This window comes from Triturus cristatus, chromosome 11, assembly GCF_964204655.1.
Source record: "Triturus cristatus chromosome 11, aTriCri1.1, whole genome shotgun sequence".
NCBI classification, from domain to species: Eukaryota; Metazoa; Chordata; class Amphibia; order Caudata; family Salamandridae; genus Triturus; species Triturus cristatus.
In genome coordinates this window covers 581,740,712-581,761,480 of record NC_140594.1, presented here as the reverse complement: position 1 = coordinate 581,761,480, position 20,769 = coordinate 581,740,712, and the positions used below count along the sequence as shown (strand labels likewise).

Sequence of the window (20,769 nt, the reverse complement as noted above, 5' to 3'; positions counted from 1 at the left end):
TTGATATTTTGAATATTGATATTCAGTAGTGCAATCATATAAGGGTATCTTTGATTTCTTCGCAATATGCTCCTTGACGGAGATCGTGCCCAGACTGAATCCAAGTAACTTGGATTTGAGTGAAAGTTTGAAGCTTTCAAAGTTGATGTCATTGAGCCAGGTTGCGCTACTACTTGTCTGTTGTTCTTGCCACAAAAAAGGTTCAGATTATTGCTGGACATCCAGGTCTGGGTGAGGTGCAGGGAGTGTTTTGGGCATTGAATGCCTGGAGTGGAATTAGAGTTGTGTATTGTTGGCATATTGGTGAATTTGATGCTGTTATCGGTGACAAGCACCCCAAAGGGCTCCGTGTAAATGTTGAAAATGCCAGGAGATTGTATGAAACCCTGGGGGCTCTGCAGTTCACAGGGATCTTCTGGGATCTGGTGGTGCCAAACTGATGTCAGTTGGAAAGGCAGGAAGAAAACCTTTGAAGGATATTCCCAGTGACTCCCATTTGAGACTTCAGGGTGTGAGTGAGTATGGGATGAGTGTTGAAGGCATCTGAAATGTCCAGCAACATCAGGAGGCAGAAGTCATCCTTATCTGTGGTCAGGAGGGTACCATCTACAGTGAGTAATGTAGCTGTCTCCATGCTGTACCGTATTAAGACTGTTTGGCTAGACATCCGTCCTGTGCACACTGTGGCACTGGAACCAAGCTATTCCAGACTGATGAGCCCAAACAAGGGTGAAACTGGTCTTGGGTTGCTTGTTCTCCGAATCAGGGAGGACCAGGCGTGGCAGTTCTGGCTGGACGGTACCCATTGGAGCAGGATGAAGACTGGGTCGAAACTGAGGTAGCATAGTCTCCAAAATAAGAATAGACTATGATGTGGCTCCGAATATTACCAGTGGCTGAGATTAATTCAAGCATTCCATCCACCACTTTAAAAATGCAAGCGATGGGAAATCTAGTAGTCTTTATTGATCACCAAAATTCAAGCATGTTTATCCCAGCTAGACACCTTAAAAGTACACCCCCACTTTTCAATTCCTCCCCACCAGAGAACTTCTTTATAGGACCATTTGATACACTGTCTATTTTAGGAAAATTTCCTAGAATGCTAAGCAAGTTGGTAATTAGCTGTCACAGCTCCATTCTAAGTTGCATTTATGAAGGTGCCCATGAACATCTGCACGTCAAGTCACAGTTTTCTTGTTCATCAATGTGTTTTAAAATCATGTAAACATGAATTTTCATGAATTTTGATTCTGACATGGAGGTCATTAGCTAAGATCTATAGATAAGCAAAGCGTTACTTTACTTTTATTAGATGGCCAATCATGTTTATGCTCCTACTGTAAAAATGGGGAGTTTTGTGGAATAAAATAATTAATGTAGGTTCCAATTAGCTACCTGGCACTGCCTCCAGTGCTCTTGGAAGCGCCTGTAGTTATTGGTGTCGCCGGGGTCCTGCAGCCAGAGGATGCCTCCTTGAGGAGGTCCTGGGTACTGGAGGGATGATTCTGGGGGGCTGGGGCTTCGCACCTCACAGGCATCAACTTGCTGCCTCTCCTGGATCTTACGCTCCACTACTTGGGCAATGATGTTATCAAGGATGCTGCTTATTCTGTCATCCTGTGTAAAGGAAAAAGGGGAAGAAAATCTGTCACTGCCACAGTCAATGAATCAATTGTTCCTTTGTTTATTGTCATCATCAGAATTTACCATAATCCTTAAGATTATCCTTATCGAACAACTCAATCTTATCTCAAACCTCACTGTCATCATAATTCCTTATCCCATTACCAAAACTCCTGAGCTTGAGTCTGTCACCATTACCGAACAACCATCATTAATGAGTCCACCATCCACATCTTTACCCCCACCCCCAGAGCGATCAGCATCATTCCAGACCTATCCATCCGATCATCATCACCAAGGGCCCCTTCATCATCTTTAAGTCCATCTTCGCCATGCCAGAGTCTCTTATCATCCAGAAGTCATAAACATAACCACCCAAACATATTGTGTTGCCTGTAAACTTCTCAGTTCCACACCTCTGCCTAGCATCTTTAAACTTCATCGTAAATACCAGAATTACCATCAAACAGGCCTCATCCCACAGCTGTTCACGACTCAGTTTCAAAATCAAATTACCCCATCAAAATAAGTTGTTGATCTGCTCATATATACAAGTGTTTCAGGCATGTGCCAATGAGTTTCTCTCTCTTATACTAAGCACTCAAGTTGGTTTGCAATATTTAACACTGTAATGACTTTTGATTCATTCCTCTAGGTGTAAATTAAGTGTTGGTGCTCTTGCTGTAGGTCACACAGTGTACTTTGATTACAGCTCATGTATAGTTAAAGTCCAGTTGCTCTGGATGTCTTAAGGATTGTAAGTAACAGGAAAAGTAAAGTAAGTAACATAACACAGTTTTTCTGTAGGAGCATGTACAAAGGAACCCAAACATATCAATCAAATGTCTTCAGTTATTCAGTTGTTTACAATTGACATTTCAACTCATTGGGATGAGCTCAAGAATAGTCAACAGGACAGTGGGAATGGTCTGAGTGTCCAGAAAATGATGTAAGATAACCAGTCAGTCCCTATTTGGTAGAGTTGAAAAATGATCCTGCAAAAGGAAATAAAACACACACACCAATTGTGCATCCAGCAGTGAGTGCAATCCCAAAGTCAAAACCTGTGCTGAATGGGTAAGTATTACCAGTTTAACTGGGCTTTGTGGAACAATATTCAAAATGTATTAAGGACTGTACAACATGCTTTACATAATTCTGTAGATTCAACACTGCCTGACTGTGGTAGACAGGCACAGCAACCATCTGTGTCCTGGAGCGATTGGACACTTCCACTTTGCTTGGGGGTAAAGACGGCAACATAATATCATCATCTAGTCCTGTCATCATCCCAGAGTCCATCAACATCATTCTCAAGCCCATTTATCATCATGCCCAAACCCACTACCAAATGTATTATCATCCACGAGCCCGCTGCATCTCATTGATCATCATCCTCGTTCGTGAGCCCACATCTACCTATCGCCCATCATCATCTCAGAGAACAGACTCATCTCTGAACTCATCATCATCTCAGAGACCACCTTCTTCCTTATGCCTATGATCATAACTGTGCATATCATACCCCCAAGGGGTCATAATCATCCTAATGCTTATCATCATCAACTTTTACATCATCATTAATAAGCCTATCACCATCTCTGTACCCATCACCCACTCCATGCCTCTTATCATCACTCAGCCTAGCATTCTAAACATTCCCATCATCATCCCCACAAGTCTCATTAATGTGTGTCACCGTTGATGAGTGCTTCATCACTACACTGTATATCATCATACTGATGCTCATAGGCATCACTGAGCCAAATACAGGCTCATCTTCTAGGTACAATGAATTTGGATTGTCTTGTTAATCCTTGGGTCAATCCGCAATCCTGATATCTACAGGTTCCGACTGAAGAAGTATGAAGGCTAATGATAGCTACTTAAATTTGCTCAGATACTCACTGTGGGCAATGCAGAAGAGACGGGAGCAAATGCCATGTGAACCCCGGTTTGGCCTAGACAGAGCTTGACTGCGGTGGATGTCAGGAGATCACACAGGGTAGAGTTTTGTGCAACTGCCTTTGGTCCTTCGCCACTCAGTGATTGCTCAGCTGGTTCAGTGCATTCTGGGAAGAGAACATGAAACAGTGTTCAGGCTTCATCATACATTTTTCCGTCACCGTCTTCATGAAACATTAACACTGGAAAGAGATCTGTTTTACAGATATTAACTACATGATCACAAATGTGATCAGGCACCAGTCCTATATTAGAAGATAGATCAAGATTTGTGTCATTCCATTGTAAAGGGTCAGGTTCAATAAAGAGTCTTTCTGCCAGTATTTGACTGGTATTCTGATGTCCAGTATCCTAGTTTATCAGGTGCCCTGCCACCCCCCCAGAGCCAATATCCTTGGTTGTCATGGGTCCTGTTACCCCGAGGGATAGGTTTGGTCTGGTGTCTCTCAATACCCAGAAATTGCCAGTGGAAGAATATAAGTCTGAACCCAAGTCAAAGGGCCAGGTGATGTTCATGTGTCCGACTTCCATGAGTTAGATACATTCATCTGTTTGTAGTAGTACTGTTACCAGGGAACTCTTTGGTTCATAATCCCTTCTACTTCTGTTGGGTATACAAAGCCATGAGCTTGACCTAATACAAATGTCCTGCTAGATACACCCATATCAGAGCTCTAGGCCTACCTTCTTTGATGGCCTTTAATTCAGGCTTTTCTTCACAGTCCCTAGGTTGAAGTGGAGGAGTCTGTGTTCCTTTAAGTTCTTTCTCCTGCAAAAACAGTAGCAGAATACAAGTCACGATTTCGGACAATAAACCCATTCCACGATTCAACTTTATACTCTATCCTGTACCCAGGTTTGATCTTGATGATGCCCTGGATCCTGATACTCAGTAGTGAGATACAACAGGATACATGCTCATATCTAACCATCTATCCCTGGAGAGTAAACCACAAGTTGTAGTCCTATAAGAGTGGTGGTAATAAGGTGCTGATGGAAAAGTGAATAATATTAAGGATATCATGTCAGAACGCCTGACATAATCACTCTTCAAGCTTGTGGATCACTTTTGGACTACGGATTGACCTTATTGAATCTCTGTGCAGTTGTAGAGTGCTCGCCAAAGTGCACATCAGAAAAGAGTGACAAGTATTCCAGTGCAGCTTGGCTTCAGGGGTCTGCCACTGGCTTCATCAGATATAGGCTTCACAAAGGCATCCTGCTCCAAATTTAAATCACACATCCTCATGATCTTACGATTTCTATTGTTTAGCTAAGCACAATATTTGGCTTGTGAGGAGAACAAGGATCTCTCTCTGTTGACTAGTCCCCTTTCCAAGCTACCAGTGTTCTAAAGGCTAGTGGTTGAAAGTAAAGAGGAAATAACTTGATTTTTACTTATAACCTAAGATGAATACATGGAGTAAGACGCAAGGATTCAACCTGTACTGCCCACTTATACTTTGATCCAAGAGGGGAAGATACCCATGACAGGCTATCTGGATGGTCCCTCAAATTCAAAATGTGATGCTGTACTGTGAGTTAAGACATTAGTACTATGCGGAATTATGAAAGTGCCAGCAAAAGAGACTCCAATCTGCCATAGATTGACTTCTTGCCTGCACAGCCTCTTAATCGTAACACAAAGGATACTCATTTAAGAGTCAACATCATATCGCAGAACCACCAATGAACAGGGTAATTTATATAGCATCCTTCATCCATCCTCCTCGGAGATCCCACCTGATGTCCCCTTCACTTAGATGTGAATTAGGTATTCACTGGCAAACGTTGCCCCTGCTTACAGCGGATAGTGTTGCTTTAGTCACACACAATATGAGTTTATAGGAGGTCCTTCATTGATGGACTTTTTAGGTTCTTTAAAGGGTGCTCGGCGGATGAAATCCCATTCCAAATCACTGCTGGAGCTGAGAAGCCTGATTCCTTGGCTAACCATTTTAAGAAGGTCAAGGGAGAGAAAGGCTTGCAGCAGCAACCGTTTGAGATAAACTTCTACTCTAAGCAAGAAACCTCTAAGTGCAGGATCTAGTTGTGAAGAGGGGTGTAGGGACAAAGACAATTGGCATAGTACATACTATCCTGCTAATCTGTCCACTGGATAGGATTTCTCCTTTAGGCTAAAGTTAACAAAACAAAAGGTTTTCTGAGGTGAGTGCAGATCACATTAGATGTTTTCTTAACATTTGGGACTTGGATTGGAAGAATTCCACTTTAGCTAATAAACATATGCATTCGCTATGTATGTTGGCATCATGGTTACTTTCTATTCTATTTTAAGGACTAGATTTCTTTAACTTTTACAACTCTTTTGAAATTTGGAAGTGTGAACCTTGTTTCCTTACTATGTTCAATTTTACTTCATTTTAAAATGTGTGGGTCATATGCCTACAGGAGTGGAAGTATACACTTAGCCAGATAAAAAGATGCGAGCTAGGATTTTTTAAAATCCAACTTTTCCCTTTATGTATAGTGTTTCTTCAGCTTTATTTGGTCGTAGAGTAGACTCTGAACTTGCTAGGCTCAAGTCAATCCTCCTGCTTTGGCAACGCTAACGTAAACCTCAAAACCTTTCTCCTGCCTACAATGTCAACCACTGTACGGGAATGTGTCTGTAAGCACCAGCCTGCACCAAAACCCTATAAAATAAGAGAGTACGTGTTCAACGATATACAGATGCACTGCTCTGGGGAAAGACTGGCATTGACTCCAACATCCTCCACCCAGTGGAAAGAAGCATTGGCCCCAATACTGTAGAGACAAAGAAAGGGCTCAGCAGGCCTGCTGTGGCAACCTCACTTATAAGAAAGAGTACCCAAGAGGCTGCAGTATCAGGAAAGCTTTTAAGAATGGAGCAGAATCAATTATGTTGCTGCGCCTTCCGATTTCTCCCCAGATGTGACCAAAATAGCAACATGCTACACTTTTCTAGTATATTTGTTTAGGATCACAAGCAGAAAGGCACCCTTTAAGATTATGACGACCATTCTCTTTGACCCTTTAGGTCTACTTAGAGCAAAATATTTCCTTGCATCAGAACCTGAAAAAATTATATTTCACTCGTTGCAAATTACACTCTTTTTTGCTCATGCAGTCAGTAATTAAGAACATAACTGGAAATTAAATCTGTATGGGTCTAGAAGTAACCTTTGTACTGATGTTGCAGATCACCTCTAATGCAACAACTTTAAATACTGATATTATCAATTCTGCCTTTTTTCAACCCAGCTGTAAATGTTAATACCTTGGATAAAGAGATTCCTAGCAGCACTGCATCCGTCAGGAAAGCTTGCCGGCAGTGGCAATTTGCGCTGATATTGCACTTCACCCGCATATCGTGCATCGCCTTCCACAGATGAGACAAAACTAAGAATAAAGAGTTGAATAGACGTTACAAATTGTGGGAAATGAAGCAATGTCAGTGTAAAGATCACAGAAGAATTCTAGCTTAAGATCAAGGGAGTGGGAGCAGGGAAGAACACAGGTTATAGGAACCCAGCTCAAAGGTTTATATCAAACCAACCCAGGACCTAGAAGGAGGTATAAGGGAAAGGTTTATAGGAAACCAAACAAGACAATGAGAGAGGACTATACGAAACCGATCCACAACCATGAGAAAAGACATCAGAAATTAACAAATGTTACATAAAATCAATTCATGACTAAGAGTATGAACAAGGGACATGGGTTATAGGAGAGCCACCCAAGTACACAAAAGGGGGCAACTAGAGGCTTAGGTGGTAGAAGAATCTACAACCAAGAAAGGGGAGGCAGATGGAAAGGGGTTGTAGGGAAGCAAGCCAAGACCAAGTGGGAAAAAGCAGAGGGACAATAATACTGAAAACGACTCCAAGACCAAGTCAGCAACGTAGAGAGTAATAAGGTTTATAGGAAAGTGACCAAGGGCTGAAGAGAGGAGCAGCAGAGAGTAACAACGGGCATATGATAAAAGCACAAGACTTCAAAAAAGAGGCATGCAGCCACTCAAACCCAAGACCATGCAAGAGGACAGAGAGCAACAAGGTTTAGATGATTCTTAAAGTATTTCTAGCCGACCCCTCACTAGTACAAGCATGTGTCCTACCAACACACTCCAAAGGAGCTACATTTCACTGGATCGTCTCCAAAGAAAATACGATCCAAGCAATCTCAATCGTTCCGTGCGACTGGTCTGAACACCACTTCATCACTTTCCAAATACCAGCCAAAAAAAAGAAAACAATCTTGCAACCAATCAAATCCAAACATTGGATGAGAGACACTAGAAACCTGAACTCAAAGACTCTAACAATGCAGGGCGAGAATAAACTTCAACCCCCTTCTGATCTAACGGACGTCAGCGAGCTTACAGACCAATACAATCGTACGATATCTAAAATAATTGACGATATTGCCTCCCTAAAACTTAAAAGAATACAGATCAAATATAAAAACCCATGGTTCAACGGATCACTTAATGAAGAAAGACGTAAACTCAGAATCACAGAACAAAAATGGAGACAAACTCCGTCATCCCCCCACTTAAAACAACTAAGAATGACCAGAAAAACCTACAATAAAAGCGTACTTAAATCAAAAAAAGAATTTTTTAGAAATGAACTTGAAAACACAAAGAACAGACAGAGGAAACTCTTCGATCTCCTAAAAGAACAATCGAACAAATTAGCCAAATCCTCCATATTAACATCTAAATCAGATCTGAACTGTGAAGATTTTTCAACATTCTTTGCTGATAAAGCCAGCTCATTGGAGAGAGAACTCAAGAATAACACTGAAAAAGCATCAATCCTAAGGAGTGATCAAGGGAGGAACAATGCCCTACCGACACAAATAATGCCCAAAAATAATGCCCAGTGGTCAACCATCAAACTATATGATCAGCATTACATTACCAAAATATTACTATCTCTGACACCAAATAATCATTACAATGACCCTCTGCCATCAAAATGCTGGCCCTCCTGCAACCACATGGTCATTCTCTACTGGACTAAGATAATTAATGAATCGCTTGCCCAAGGATAAATTCCAGACTTCCTTAAAACAGGTCAGGTCATCCCTCTCCTAAAGAAACCTACGGAGAACCCATCCGACCCAAACAACTTTCGTCCAGTAACAACCATTCCCCTACTAGCCAAAGTACTAGAAAAATGTGCGCACAATCAACTAAGTCAACACATTACTGAATTTGAACTACTAAATGACTGTCAATCAGAGTTCAGAGCAAACCATAGTATGGAAACAGGAATCCTACACATAGTAGATGACGCTCTACTAACCCTCGATCGGAATGAAACCTGCCTCCTGATCCTTCTGGACCTATCATCTGCATTTGACACAGTAAACCATCCCAAATTATTAGAATGCCTGGAAAATAGGATGGGCTTATCGGGAACTGTACTGAAATGGTTCTACTCCTTCCTAAAGAACAGATCGCAAAGATTCCTGGTAGACAACAAGCTATCCCCACCATCTCCAATTTAAATTGGGGTTCCACAAGGATCAACTCTATCCCCTTCACTATTTAACCTATACGTCGAACCATTAACTGTGGTATTGCACGAGGCTAACATTTACTTTCACATGTATGCTGATGACACCCAGCTGTATATGAAGATAGCATCTCCGGAAGAGATCAAAACTATGAACCAAGCACTCACGAAAACTGTTGAATGGCTAGCTGACAATCGTCTTAAGCTCAACTCACAGAAAACCGAATTCCTTTTGATCTCGCCTCCTAAAAGTTCAACCAATATTAAAGAATTGACCAAGTTGATCACAGCACTAAACGGTACCCCGACGATAGTTGATTCAACCAAATCCCTCGGTATCACACTGGACAAAGATCTAAACATGCAAGCACACATCAACACAAAGGCAAAAAATGCTCTTTTTCATCTGAAATACCTCAGAAAACTGAAGCCACTCATCGATCCCGGGAATCTGAAAATGGCAGTACAGGCACTGGTCATATCAAAAATTGAATATGGATGCGCAACTCTATCAAGAATCCCTAAAATCTCAACATCTCCCTAAAGGCCTGTCTCAATACAGCAACCAGACTTATAACGGGAACAAAAAAATACGACCACATCACTCCACATCTGAAAGTGCTCAACTGGCTACCATACGAGGCAAGAATAGAACCAAAAATTGCATGCATGACACACAAGGCAATGCACCACAAAACTTCACATTACCTAGCCCATAAAATTACGCTTTCCAGAGGCACTAGACCCTTGAGAGGATCGGAGGATTTACTACTGAAACCAGCATTGTTCTGTAAGAAAAAACTTACGATAGAGCGTTCACGGGAGCTGCACCAAGGATTTGGAATTCGCTCCCACCGAATATCAGAAGAATCACATATGCTCCACGATTCAAAAAGGAGAATAAGTCCTTTCTGATGGGTAAATTTCTCCCATAACGAACAATGTGTTTTAACATAACAATACTATAACCAGCTTGGATATAGAAGAACTCAGGAATTATATTATCTCAAATTTAAGTACGACACAACAGTCTTGATTGAAATCTATTGATCTCTATTATTCTGCATTATATCTGTCTTGTGTATGGATAAATATATGCCAATGTTAGTGAATACATAGACATGTTTTTGACGTGAAACAATTAGATATCTGCTGATATCGAAGGTGATTTGTAATGTTAAGCTCTCTGACACCCAATCTCTGGATCTGGTTCGCACTATAGAAAACATTGAATAAATAAATAAATAAATAAATAAATAAAGCAACTCGAGATCGAAGATATCAAACAAATGCAAAATTAAGAGAATTTATGGCACTAATGACCAATGGTTACGCTAAACCAACCGTAGACAATGGAGTGGGAGTAAAGATGAACACGGGCTATAGGAATGCTGCAACAAAATCAAAGAGTAGGAGCTTGGAAGAACACTGTCTAAAAGAAACAAATCCAAGAGAGAATGGATGCACAAAGAGTCAGGGAACCAGCACAAGATAAAAATGGGAGCATAGAAGAAAACAGTTTTTTTAAATCATGCCCATGACCAAGAAAAATGGTTCTAGAGAAGTGGGTCACACTGAACCAGTTCAATGTTTCTCTGCATGAGGGTACAAGCGACACAAGAATTTCCAAGCAGATTGTGCCAGACTGCATCGTTCTGGTGGCATATATTAGACTGATTCCTATTGATTTGGGTTACTTTTATAATGGTGCAGTGAGAATTGTGGGAATTGTACCCAGAGTAAATGAAAGCAATAGTATCAGAGGCACAGCAGCACTAGTTCAAACATTTGCATTACAGTTTCGTTCTCAGTTGTAGGAAACCAATTCAAGAACATGCTTGGGGAGTAGAGAAGAATGGAAGCAAATGAGAACAGCAACAAGACAAGATAAGCGCAGGGGAAAGAGAAAGTAACAAGCGTTGGGAAAATCATCTGAAGATCATGAGACGGGGTTCAGAGAAAATGAAGTGATGAAGGATATCTACCCAAGTAAGAGGGGGAGAAGGACAATTATTTTAGGAAAACAATTAAATGAAAGTGAAATAAGGGCTATTGAAAACCTTACTAAACTAAGGGAAAGGGAGCAGAGATGGTAAAGTGTTACAGCAAATCAACCAGAAGACCAAGAGAATAGGAGATAGGAAAACAAAGACTTAAGGAAAGTAAGCCAAATCTAAGAGAGGAGGATCAGGGAAGGATCGGGTGTATAGACGTTGAGAACAAAAGTTGCCAAGTTGTATGTTTTACCAGTAAGTGACACTGAACAGTAAACAGATATGTTGAAAATCTTTGCAAAATACTGCAGTTTAATCAAAACATTTCCTAGAAACAATTCATACTATAAGAATTTTTGCAAGATTTTTTCTTAGCACTAATGCCACTACAGGAGTAAGAAGCATACATTTTGAAAACTCTAAAACACCAAAGTGAATTTTTCCACATTCAGCGACCATCACTTCTGTCTGCCACTAAATCTACATCTAACCAACAAACAGTTACAATGAAATATCCATTTGTCAGCATTTCTTTTTTAATATGTTTTTAAAAAAGTATTCTTATAATCAAAAACACATGCTGAGACAAAAATAACAATATTACACATTTATCGCCAAATAAATAAATGTCTTCACACCTACCACCTCTACTTAATCCCCACTCAAATAAAATAGTCTAACGTTTTCTAGAGACCAAAAATATTAATCAAACTATAAGGGAGAAAACAAGAAAAAACATGAAAAAGGCACACGCTGTCAGACACAAATGTGCATGCACATACACAAGCAATTAAAACAACCCGAAAGGTTTTAGTCTTATGCTCCATGAACTTTTTCATATTTACACATGAAAGTTATACAGAAGGGTGGCCAAAACATTCAGAAAATTCATTTGGGCCATTTGTGTGTGTAACCTGCAGGCTAAAGTTTTGAAGCGTGGCATTGCCAACTCAGCCTTTCATTCGTCGTAGGTCAATAAATTGAGTTCCCTTAAAGTAGGTAATGGTAACCCGTGCTACTTGGAAAGGCAAATCTGCTGTATTAGGCACTATGAAGAAAACCGTTTTTAATTATATATTTTAGACAGTTCTTTACTGTTGGTTCACTTTTGCATTTCAAAACCTTTAGAACTTGTGTTTTACTGCGTTAAATATTCATTGCAACCAGGCTCTGATGAAATTATATGTTTTAACATCTGGCAGCCTGTAAAAGAGTATGAACGCACATGTTTTGAACATTAGTTCCTGATAAAAACGTAACTTTTTTCTACAACAAGATAATCACAAAACCGTAACAACCTTGAGCAGCTCCAAAACATGTGCACAACCTACCACTTTCTTCATTACCAGAAAAGATTTACGTTGTTCGACTCAAAGGATGAATCTTAAGTGATGTCCAATAGGACCTGAAAAGGATTCGGCTTCCTATAGCAGAGATTCAGTTTCATCTTAATGAAAACAAAATCTTTATTATTTCCACCATTTGTCAGGTTTGATTCCTACATTCAACATTTTGAGAATGTAGGCATAATATTCTCAGGTTCTGAATCATCTTCATTTGCATTTATAATTATGATTGAGAGAGCCTGATGACAAGTTGCCCTTAATCAGCCTAAGTCCCTTTGGTTCGATATGTGTTCTCTGTGGCAGCTTTATTACTACCTGAATAAGCAAAGACTTAAAGTAAATCTATCCTATCTTATTGTTCTTCTGAGCAACTTTTTCTGTCTCAGAAATTTAAAACATAGTAATATATCTTCTATATATATATTTGACAACTTTCAGAATCTCAGATGAATGTCAATTCTTCTAATATCTTTTTCATTATTTTTCTTCAAGGTAGTATTGCTCCAAAGTCACTTCAAAATGTAAGGCCGTCTGATATCCCCTTTCTTCCCAAACAGGCCTTCATTGTTTTTTGAGTATGGGTGATGTTAGGGGGTGGGACCTCTTATCTCACAGTGATATTAAGAAGCTGAGAGGAAACAGCTTAGCTACAATCCATTCAATTAAATGTCATTCCAGAGTGAAAAATAGGACAAGTAAAAAAAATAAAGTTGAAATGAGTTAAAAATGGTAAAACTGAAACCTCAAATTTTCACTTTCTTCCAAAGAACAAGCCAAAGATTTCTCGTTGTTTGGCATCTCTAACAGCGTATCTTTAAAAAGTTATGTTTTCTCATTGTTCCCAGTAAGTGGTAAATGAAAAGACTGAGATATATTATGTATTTTGGGAAGAACACATACTTTAATTGTATTGTTCTTTGAAGTTCAAATTAAGCCATTTACATTGCTTATTGTCCACTTTTATTGTGTAAGAAAATCAGATCTAAATTAATGATCATAAATTTCTCAAGATAGCTCAAAATTTTTACCCCAAGATTGTTAAGCCCATCTTGTTCCCATTGTTTTATTATTTTTAGAATATACTTTCTGAATCAAGTCATACAAGCTAGGAAAAGTTTGAAATTTGTCCAATTAATTTGATGGCCCTAAATTCCACCGTCTTGTTACATTATTATGACAAATGTTCTCCATATGAGATTCCATAGCTAGACTAATGGGAGGGGGGACGCTACACACCCATGCCTTGTAACTTTTCTGATGGGAAAGTGTTAAATCCTATAACGTATCTGTTCAAAGTCCTAAACTGTTCAAAGTCCTAAACGGCTCAGAGTAGCGTTGTGGACTGCGTATTGAGGGATTGTAACTTACCTTGCCCAGCGAGACTCTTCACTTTTGCTGCTTTCTCGTCCCCCGCCGCCGCTACCACCACCTGCGGCCGCGGAGCGGGGACGCGACTACATCCCCCACAACCCCCAGCGGCTGAGGACCCGCCGACGCTGGTTTGGCGCAAGGGAGGCGCTTAAAAGATCGCCGGGATACCGACGGAGCGGGCTCAGAGTAGCGTTGTGGACTGCGTATTGAGGGATTGTAACTTACCTTGCCCAGCGAGACTCTTCACTTTTGCTGCTTTCTCGTCCCCCGCCGCCGCTACCACCACCTGCGGCCGCGGAGCGGGGACGCGACTACATCCCCCACAACCCCCAGCGGCTGAGGACCCGCCGACGCTGGTTTGGCGCAAGGGAGGCGCTTAAAAGATCGCCGGGATACCGACGGAGCGGGCTCAGAGTAGCGTTGTGGACTGCGTATTGAGGGATTGTAACTTACCTTGCCCAGCGAGACTCTTCACTTTTGCTGCTTTCTCGTCCCCCGCCGCCGCTACCACCACCTGCGGCCGCGGAGCGGGGACGCGACTACATCCCCCACAACCCCCAGCGGCTGAGGACCCGCCGACGCTGGTTTGGCGCAAGGGAGGCACTTAAAAGATCGCCGGGATACCCGCGTCGCGGGACCGCGCGCGGGCAGTGCCGGGCTAAGCCCGGGACAAGGGCGGGACCGTCTGTGGCCGTCCGGGGCCGGAAGAGGCCGGGCTGGGCCACCCCATTTGGCAGTTACAAGTAAGATATTTTACATATCTTCCCACACAGTTTGCGGTAAACACTATATTTCGAACTTTGCAGTCTTTGTGTTTACAGTACGCGTATATTTGTACCTCTCCACTGCTTGTGCCCATATTTTAAGTATGCCTATAACTCCGCCTATACAGCCATCCAAAGGCAAGACTACACTCTTGGGAGGCCCACGGAAAGGGACCCTTGACCACTTTCTGGCCAAAGCTGTTTCTAAGTTGGACAATGAAATAGCGGACACGGAACGTCGTCTGTCCCATGGTTTACTCTCTGATAAACGTTCCTCTCTGGGTTCTATACAGTTGATTCCGTCTCCCTCACCTGTAACACACAAACTGGTAAATATTTCTGCCTCAATTAGCGACCCGGGCATTCCGCTACTTCTTCAGGATCTGCCGCTGACAACAGACTCTCAGCGGGACTTAATCACCATTAACACAGGTGCGATGACTCCCCCACTCCACGCTATGGAAGGGGATCTACCGAATACGCCTCCAAAAATAAAACCAAGGCCTATTAGGAAAAAGATTTCCCCTAAACAACCCAGACTTGTGGCAACTCTGAAAAGAAAGAGGGGCGGTGCAGGAATAATAGGTAGCTGCTCCAAAGCGCCGAGGTTATCCCCCGGCTCTTCAAAATGCAAAGACACTATGCCACCTTCTGCCCGCGACCCCAATGACTGTCTATTCCAGAGACTTGAACAACTCGTGAAGTCACTTCTTTTACCTCTCTATGAGAGAACAAAACGGCTAGCCGAGCAATTAGACACTCTAACAACTGTAACTTCCTCAAATGGTTCCTTATTGAAGGATCTGGTTATTTTTCAAACAACTGCTGACCAGAGGAAACAACCAGTTATGACCCCCGGAAGAGATGCAGCACTGTCTAATGACACAAACACTCAGCCTCCAGCCATTTCAGCTGTCTCCGAAATTGCGCCTACTTCCTCAGAAGAGAGGGAAAAAGTAGCCCCGCAAAAAACACTAGAAGGAAAAAACACCAGAATTTCCGGGGAGCCAAACTCACGACAGTTTTCTGATAGAATGGACGAATATATTGACTTACCACCCGAATCTGCTCCATATGTTATTATACTTACGGGTGTGCCAAAATTAAGTCCAGGAAAGAAGGAGGGGTTTGTGGAACTTAAAAACAAAGTAATATACTGGTTAAGTAAGAACAGACCTCTGCCCTCAGATCTTAATGGTGAGATCCTATTTGTGCGAAGGCTGACCTGGCTTGGGTGTAGGCCTAAAGATATAGAAGGTGACATTGTGACTATAAATTTTAAAGATCAGAAAGTAGTCACTTACATAGCGGACTGGTTCCTAGAAAGAGGAGTAGAAGGAATATCAACACGGGTTTTGAGCTACTTTTATCCCCAATCCCTCCTTACTCTTCAAGGGAACAGTTCTATTCGTAGGCCGCCTAGACATACAAGATCAGTTGTAGCGCCCCATTACTCAAGACCTATTAATACTGTTCCTTTGTTTCAACATCCTAGAAACCCTAGTCGCTGGAAGGTTTCTCCTTCTTTTTCACCCTTTCCAGACAGGCCTCTTCTTCACCAACATCAGCACATTCATAGCTTACCACAGTATTCAACCTGGCCTATATCAGTCACAAACCGCTTTGAGGCACTTACAGATCTGGAAGACCCTGATTGACAGATAGAACCTAGCCTGGAGTCTGACCTACGTGGAGCTCCCATCTTGACTTCTAACACCCATGCTGCAACCTCATATCCTGGAACGGATATTGTTAATATTTGTAATACGGGAATCTTAAACTGTGTGGCACCTATTGATCAGCCACAAGCCAGCGGTGATAATTTATACCCTACGACTACTTCCAACTGTGACCGTTTAATACCTCTCAGCTCCCCTCTCCCCCAAACCTTAAAAATCAGAGCTGAAAATAAAAATGCTCTTGTTATGAGGGAAATAGGGGATGCTGATAACATCATCTCATGGAACGTTGCAGGCCTTTCTAATAAAATATCACATCAACCGTGGCTAGACATAGTTACATGTTATAGCTTTATCTGCCTCCAGGAAACGTGGGCTATAGATGAACTCCACATTCCAGGTTACCAGACCTTCCATGCTCCTGCACAAATAACCTCTCAGGGGAGAAATAAAGGAGGTCTGAGCACTTATGTTTTAATAACGCAGGGCATTAAGGTACTGAGACATACATTCACTGAGTATTACCAGATTTTAAATGTTAGTTGGGGGCGGGAAAGATCTCTAACCCTCATAAATTTTTATAATAATATCCCCAGTAGCAATCTAGAAAGCCAGATCGATAATCTCATGACGAGTGTCAATGCTATTAAGACCCACAGAAAGGGTGAGTCGGTGTTGATCTGGTTGGGCGACTTTAATTGTACTATTTGCCCACATGTTTCCAAAGGCATTTGCGGCCTTGGTAAACATAAGGACGACAACCCTACACATTTTGCTCATTCAAAACTGGGCGACACTCTTAATTACATGCTTTTTCATTTTAACCTGTCTTTTATCAACGAACTTTGCACCCCAAATACCCCCTTTAAACCAACCTTTCACGGGCGGGGATGCAATTCGACTATTGATTTTACTCTCCTATCTCCACCCAATGAAGGATTCGTCATCTCCTGGGAAACACTTAATGTTTTCTTCAGTGATCATTACCCAATTGTTTTTAATCTTAAAATTAGAACGATTCAGGAGATCCCTGTAGTTATACCTAAATACCATCTCAATATAAACTTAGCCACAAAAAATGGCTATTCTATAAAATGGGACAGGGTTGACCCTGCCGTTCTTTTACATACCTTAATGGGAACTAGCCTACCCGATATATTAGCCTGTCTAACAGAAACAGAGGAGTCATCAGTACTCTTGACTCCCTTCTTAAAAATCCAATCTGAACTGAAAAAATTATTAACAAAAGAGCGTCAACCTAACACTAAAATAGGCCATGGTTGGTTTGACAAAAACTGCACTAAAGCTCTTCAAAACCTAAAAAGGGCCCTGCATGAAATCATCAAATCACCTGCTGAGATTAGTAAAGCTAGAAAACTGTATTATTTGGCCATAAAAACCAGGAAACAGACTTTAAAGAAAGAGGCCTGGTCGGCCTTAATTGCAGCATCCAAATCTAGGGACAATACAGCTTTCTGGAAAGCGGTCAACGCTCCTTATTTACAGCAAAACCAGACCGATGTTATAGACATGGCTATAAACGGGGAAATTTGGGTAGATCACTTTAAAAACTTATATGACAACTTAGGAAACCTTAATTATGGTTACCCCCTGATTGACGGAGTTATTATTCAACCACTCATAATTTTACCGATTATATTCCCATTAGGGATTTCCTTCAATTGCATGGAGATTACTAAAGCAATTAAAGACAGTCCTTCAGGTAAAGCCCCCGGCCCCGACGGCGTCCCGATGGATGTCTACAAGGCAGAAATCGACCTTTGGGCTCCCCTGTTAACGAATGTTTTAAATAATTTTAATCGACATGGGCTCCCACCATCCTGGTCTGAAGCTATAGTCGTCCCAATTTTTAAAAAAGGAGACAGAAATGTCCCAACCTGCTACCGCCCAATTTCACTTTTAGATGCTTTAATGAAGGTAGCAGCGAGGGCAATTTTAAACAGAATTCAACTTTGGGCAGAGGAAAATAATGTATTATCCCATTTACAGTATGGTTTCAGTCCAGGAAAAGGGACCATAGAACAGAGTTTAAACTTGGCCTTAGTTTTATCTAAATATACGCAGGCAAAAAAGGGAAACCTTTTTGTTACATTCGTGGACCTGAGTTCCGCATTTGATTGCGTGAATCATGAGCTACTATGGTCCATATTATCTGAAATGGGCTTAGATTCTAATATCCTAGTATTTATTAGAACTCTGTATCGTGATGCAGGTGCTAGAGTCCGTTACGGAAACAAAGGCGAGTGCTCTGATAAATTCTCTATTAAGAGAGGGGTACGACAGGGGTGCATTTTAGCCCCCCTTCTTTTTACCCTATACATAAACTCTATTGGCCAATATCTAACAGAATCACAGCATGACTATCCAAAAATTTTAGGAGCTCCGACCCCAATACTCCTCTATGCTGATGATGCCGCCATTATGTCTCGGAACAAGATAGGCCTACAGAGGGCTGTCTTGAAGTTCGCAACTTATATGAATGAACGAGGGTTAAAAATTAACATTGCAAAAACATACACGATGGCTTGTGGTCCGGGAACAAAGAAATTGCCCTGTTCAATCTTTTTAGATAACAGCAGAATCGAGACCACGGACAACTTCTCCTACCTAGGAATACATTTTGACCGGAGGGGAAATTGGCACACAGCGATAAACGCTAGAAATTTGGCCCTCATCCGAGCTATTGGCGCGCTAAAACAGTTCTCAGCTAAATTAGGTGGCAGACCAGTGAAAGAGCTGATTGTTCTTTACAAGGCCAAATGTATTTCTACTGCCACCTATGGAGCTGGTCTCTGGGGTATTGAAAATGCACAACTATTACAAAAAACTGAAAATCAATTCTTGTGCTACTTATTAGGAGTTTCAAAATCTACATCGACCTATTTTATACACATTGAATTGGGCCTGCTGTATATTCTAGATATTATTAAAATTGCGCCTATACTCTTGTGGCATAAGATTTGGATTACTCCGGAGACCAAACTTAACAGAGACTTGATTACTGATTGTCTCAATCTCGACGGAGTAACCAACATAAAATGGCTCACATATGTAAAAAATATGATGACTGACCTTGGCCACCCTGAGTTTTTTATGGAGCCTTCAACCATGGAATCGGTCTCTAGGAAGACCTTAAGAGAGCTGGCTTTAAACCATCTTATAACTAAAAGATGGAATCTGGAAAAAATAAAAAATACAGTTCTCAACTACCAAAAAATAACCATGCAAGAAGGCCTCCAAAACTATTTATTAACTCAGCCTTCTTGTTATGCCCGAATGCTTCTCACTCGCCTTAGATTCGGAAATTTCTATCGTATGATTGCTTTCCCTTTTTGCAACTCCTGGTCGAATGAACTCCCACCCTGCCCCTGTGATGATACCTCTGCTCAATCCAACATTCATTGCGTCCTTTTTTGTAAATTCTATCAGCTGCCCAGGGGGGCATTTCTGAAACCACTTTTAAAGTCCTGGGGATTACGTACTTGTAGGTTGGCTATGATTAGGTTATTACAGCTGGACAATGAATGTACTATCATCGCATTAACAAGCTTTTTAAAGCTGGCTGTTAAGTTTCGGAGCTCAATGTACTAATCTTAACTGGATTCTTTTGTAATTCGATGAACTTTTCATTAACAGGGGACTATACCGATTGACTTTGACTATGTATAATCAAATCATTTTTAGAATTTTTATCTTTATATATATATGTATGAATATTCTGACGTACGCTTTTATGATTTTAATCTCAAAATCGAATAAAGCTTTCTTAAAAAAAAAAAAAAAAAAAAGTCCTAAACACTTTATTACTGATCTCTCAGGAAACAAATTTACCCAATGTAAACTCTAGATATGCACAGTCAACTCTGCCAAAAGCCTCTTCCGCATCAATACAAGAAGTGGTCAATGCACTGATTATATATATATGCATTATATACATAACACGCAAAAAGGTCTTCCACAGAGAATTTATAAACCTCTGTGATAAAGCCATTTAGATGAGACTCTTTCATGCCACTCTTCTAAGCCAGACCTCTTGCCTGCTCCCAGAAGGCTGGTTGGATATTACAAACTGCTTGTTCATTTTGAACCTTCCAACAGGTAGAATATTCACATAAAAGTTCAAGTCTTGTGAGAATAGCAGTATTTCTCAGGGTCTTACAGAGCTCAGTGAAGTAGATACTTAAATATAAAGTAGCTGGTATGAGGTGTCAAAACTTGACTTTTAATACAGTTTTAACTGGAGAGTTCAAGAGAAGCTCATCATACAGCGGAACTCTGAGATCCTGAGCCAAATGAGTTGAATGGTTCCTCAGCAATGAATGACAAGGATTGGGACCAAGCAATCTACAAAGAAGAGATAGTGCAAATTTCTCTCTCTCGTTTCATAACCTTCGGAATAACCAGGGACTCAAGGCAACGGTTTCCCAAATATGAATGTGTAAATAAAGTAGATGTTTCTACATTTGTCAGTGCTGGTGCTTCCGAGCTGACCA

General features: G+C 41.1%; 1 protein-coding gene across 2 annotated transcripts in view; it reads right to left on the bottom strand.

Moving 5' to 3' along the window:
* HR (HR lysine demethylase and nuclear receptor corepressor) overlaps positions 1 to 20,769 on the bottom strand; it is a 388,960-nt gene that overhangs the window by 138,346 nt on the left and 229,845 nt on the right. For both annotated transcript variants that reach the window (XM_085633820.1, XM_085633818.1), the window contains 4 exons: positions 6,854 to 6,975; positions 4,276 to 4,360; positions 3,535 to 3,698; positions 1,399 to 1,620 (listed from right to left, as the gene is read on the bottom strand). In XM_085633820.1, the coding sequence (XP_085489946.1) occupies positions 1,399 to 1,620; positions 3,535 to 3,698; positions 4,276 to 4,360; positions 6,854 to 6,975 (593 nt within the window). The remainder of the gene's footprint in view (positions 1 to 1,398; positions 1,621 to 3,534; positions 3,699 to 4,275; positions 4,361 to 6,853; positions 6,976 to 20,769) is intronic.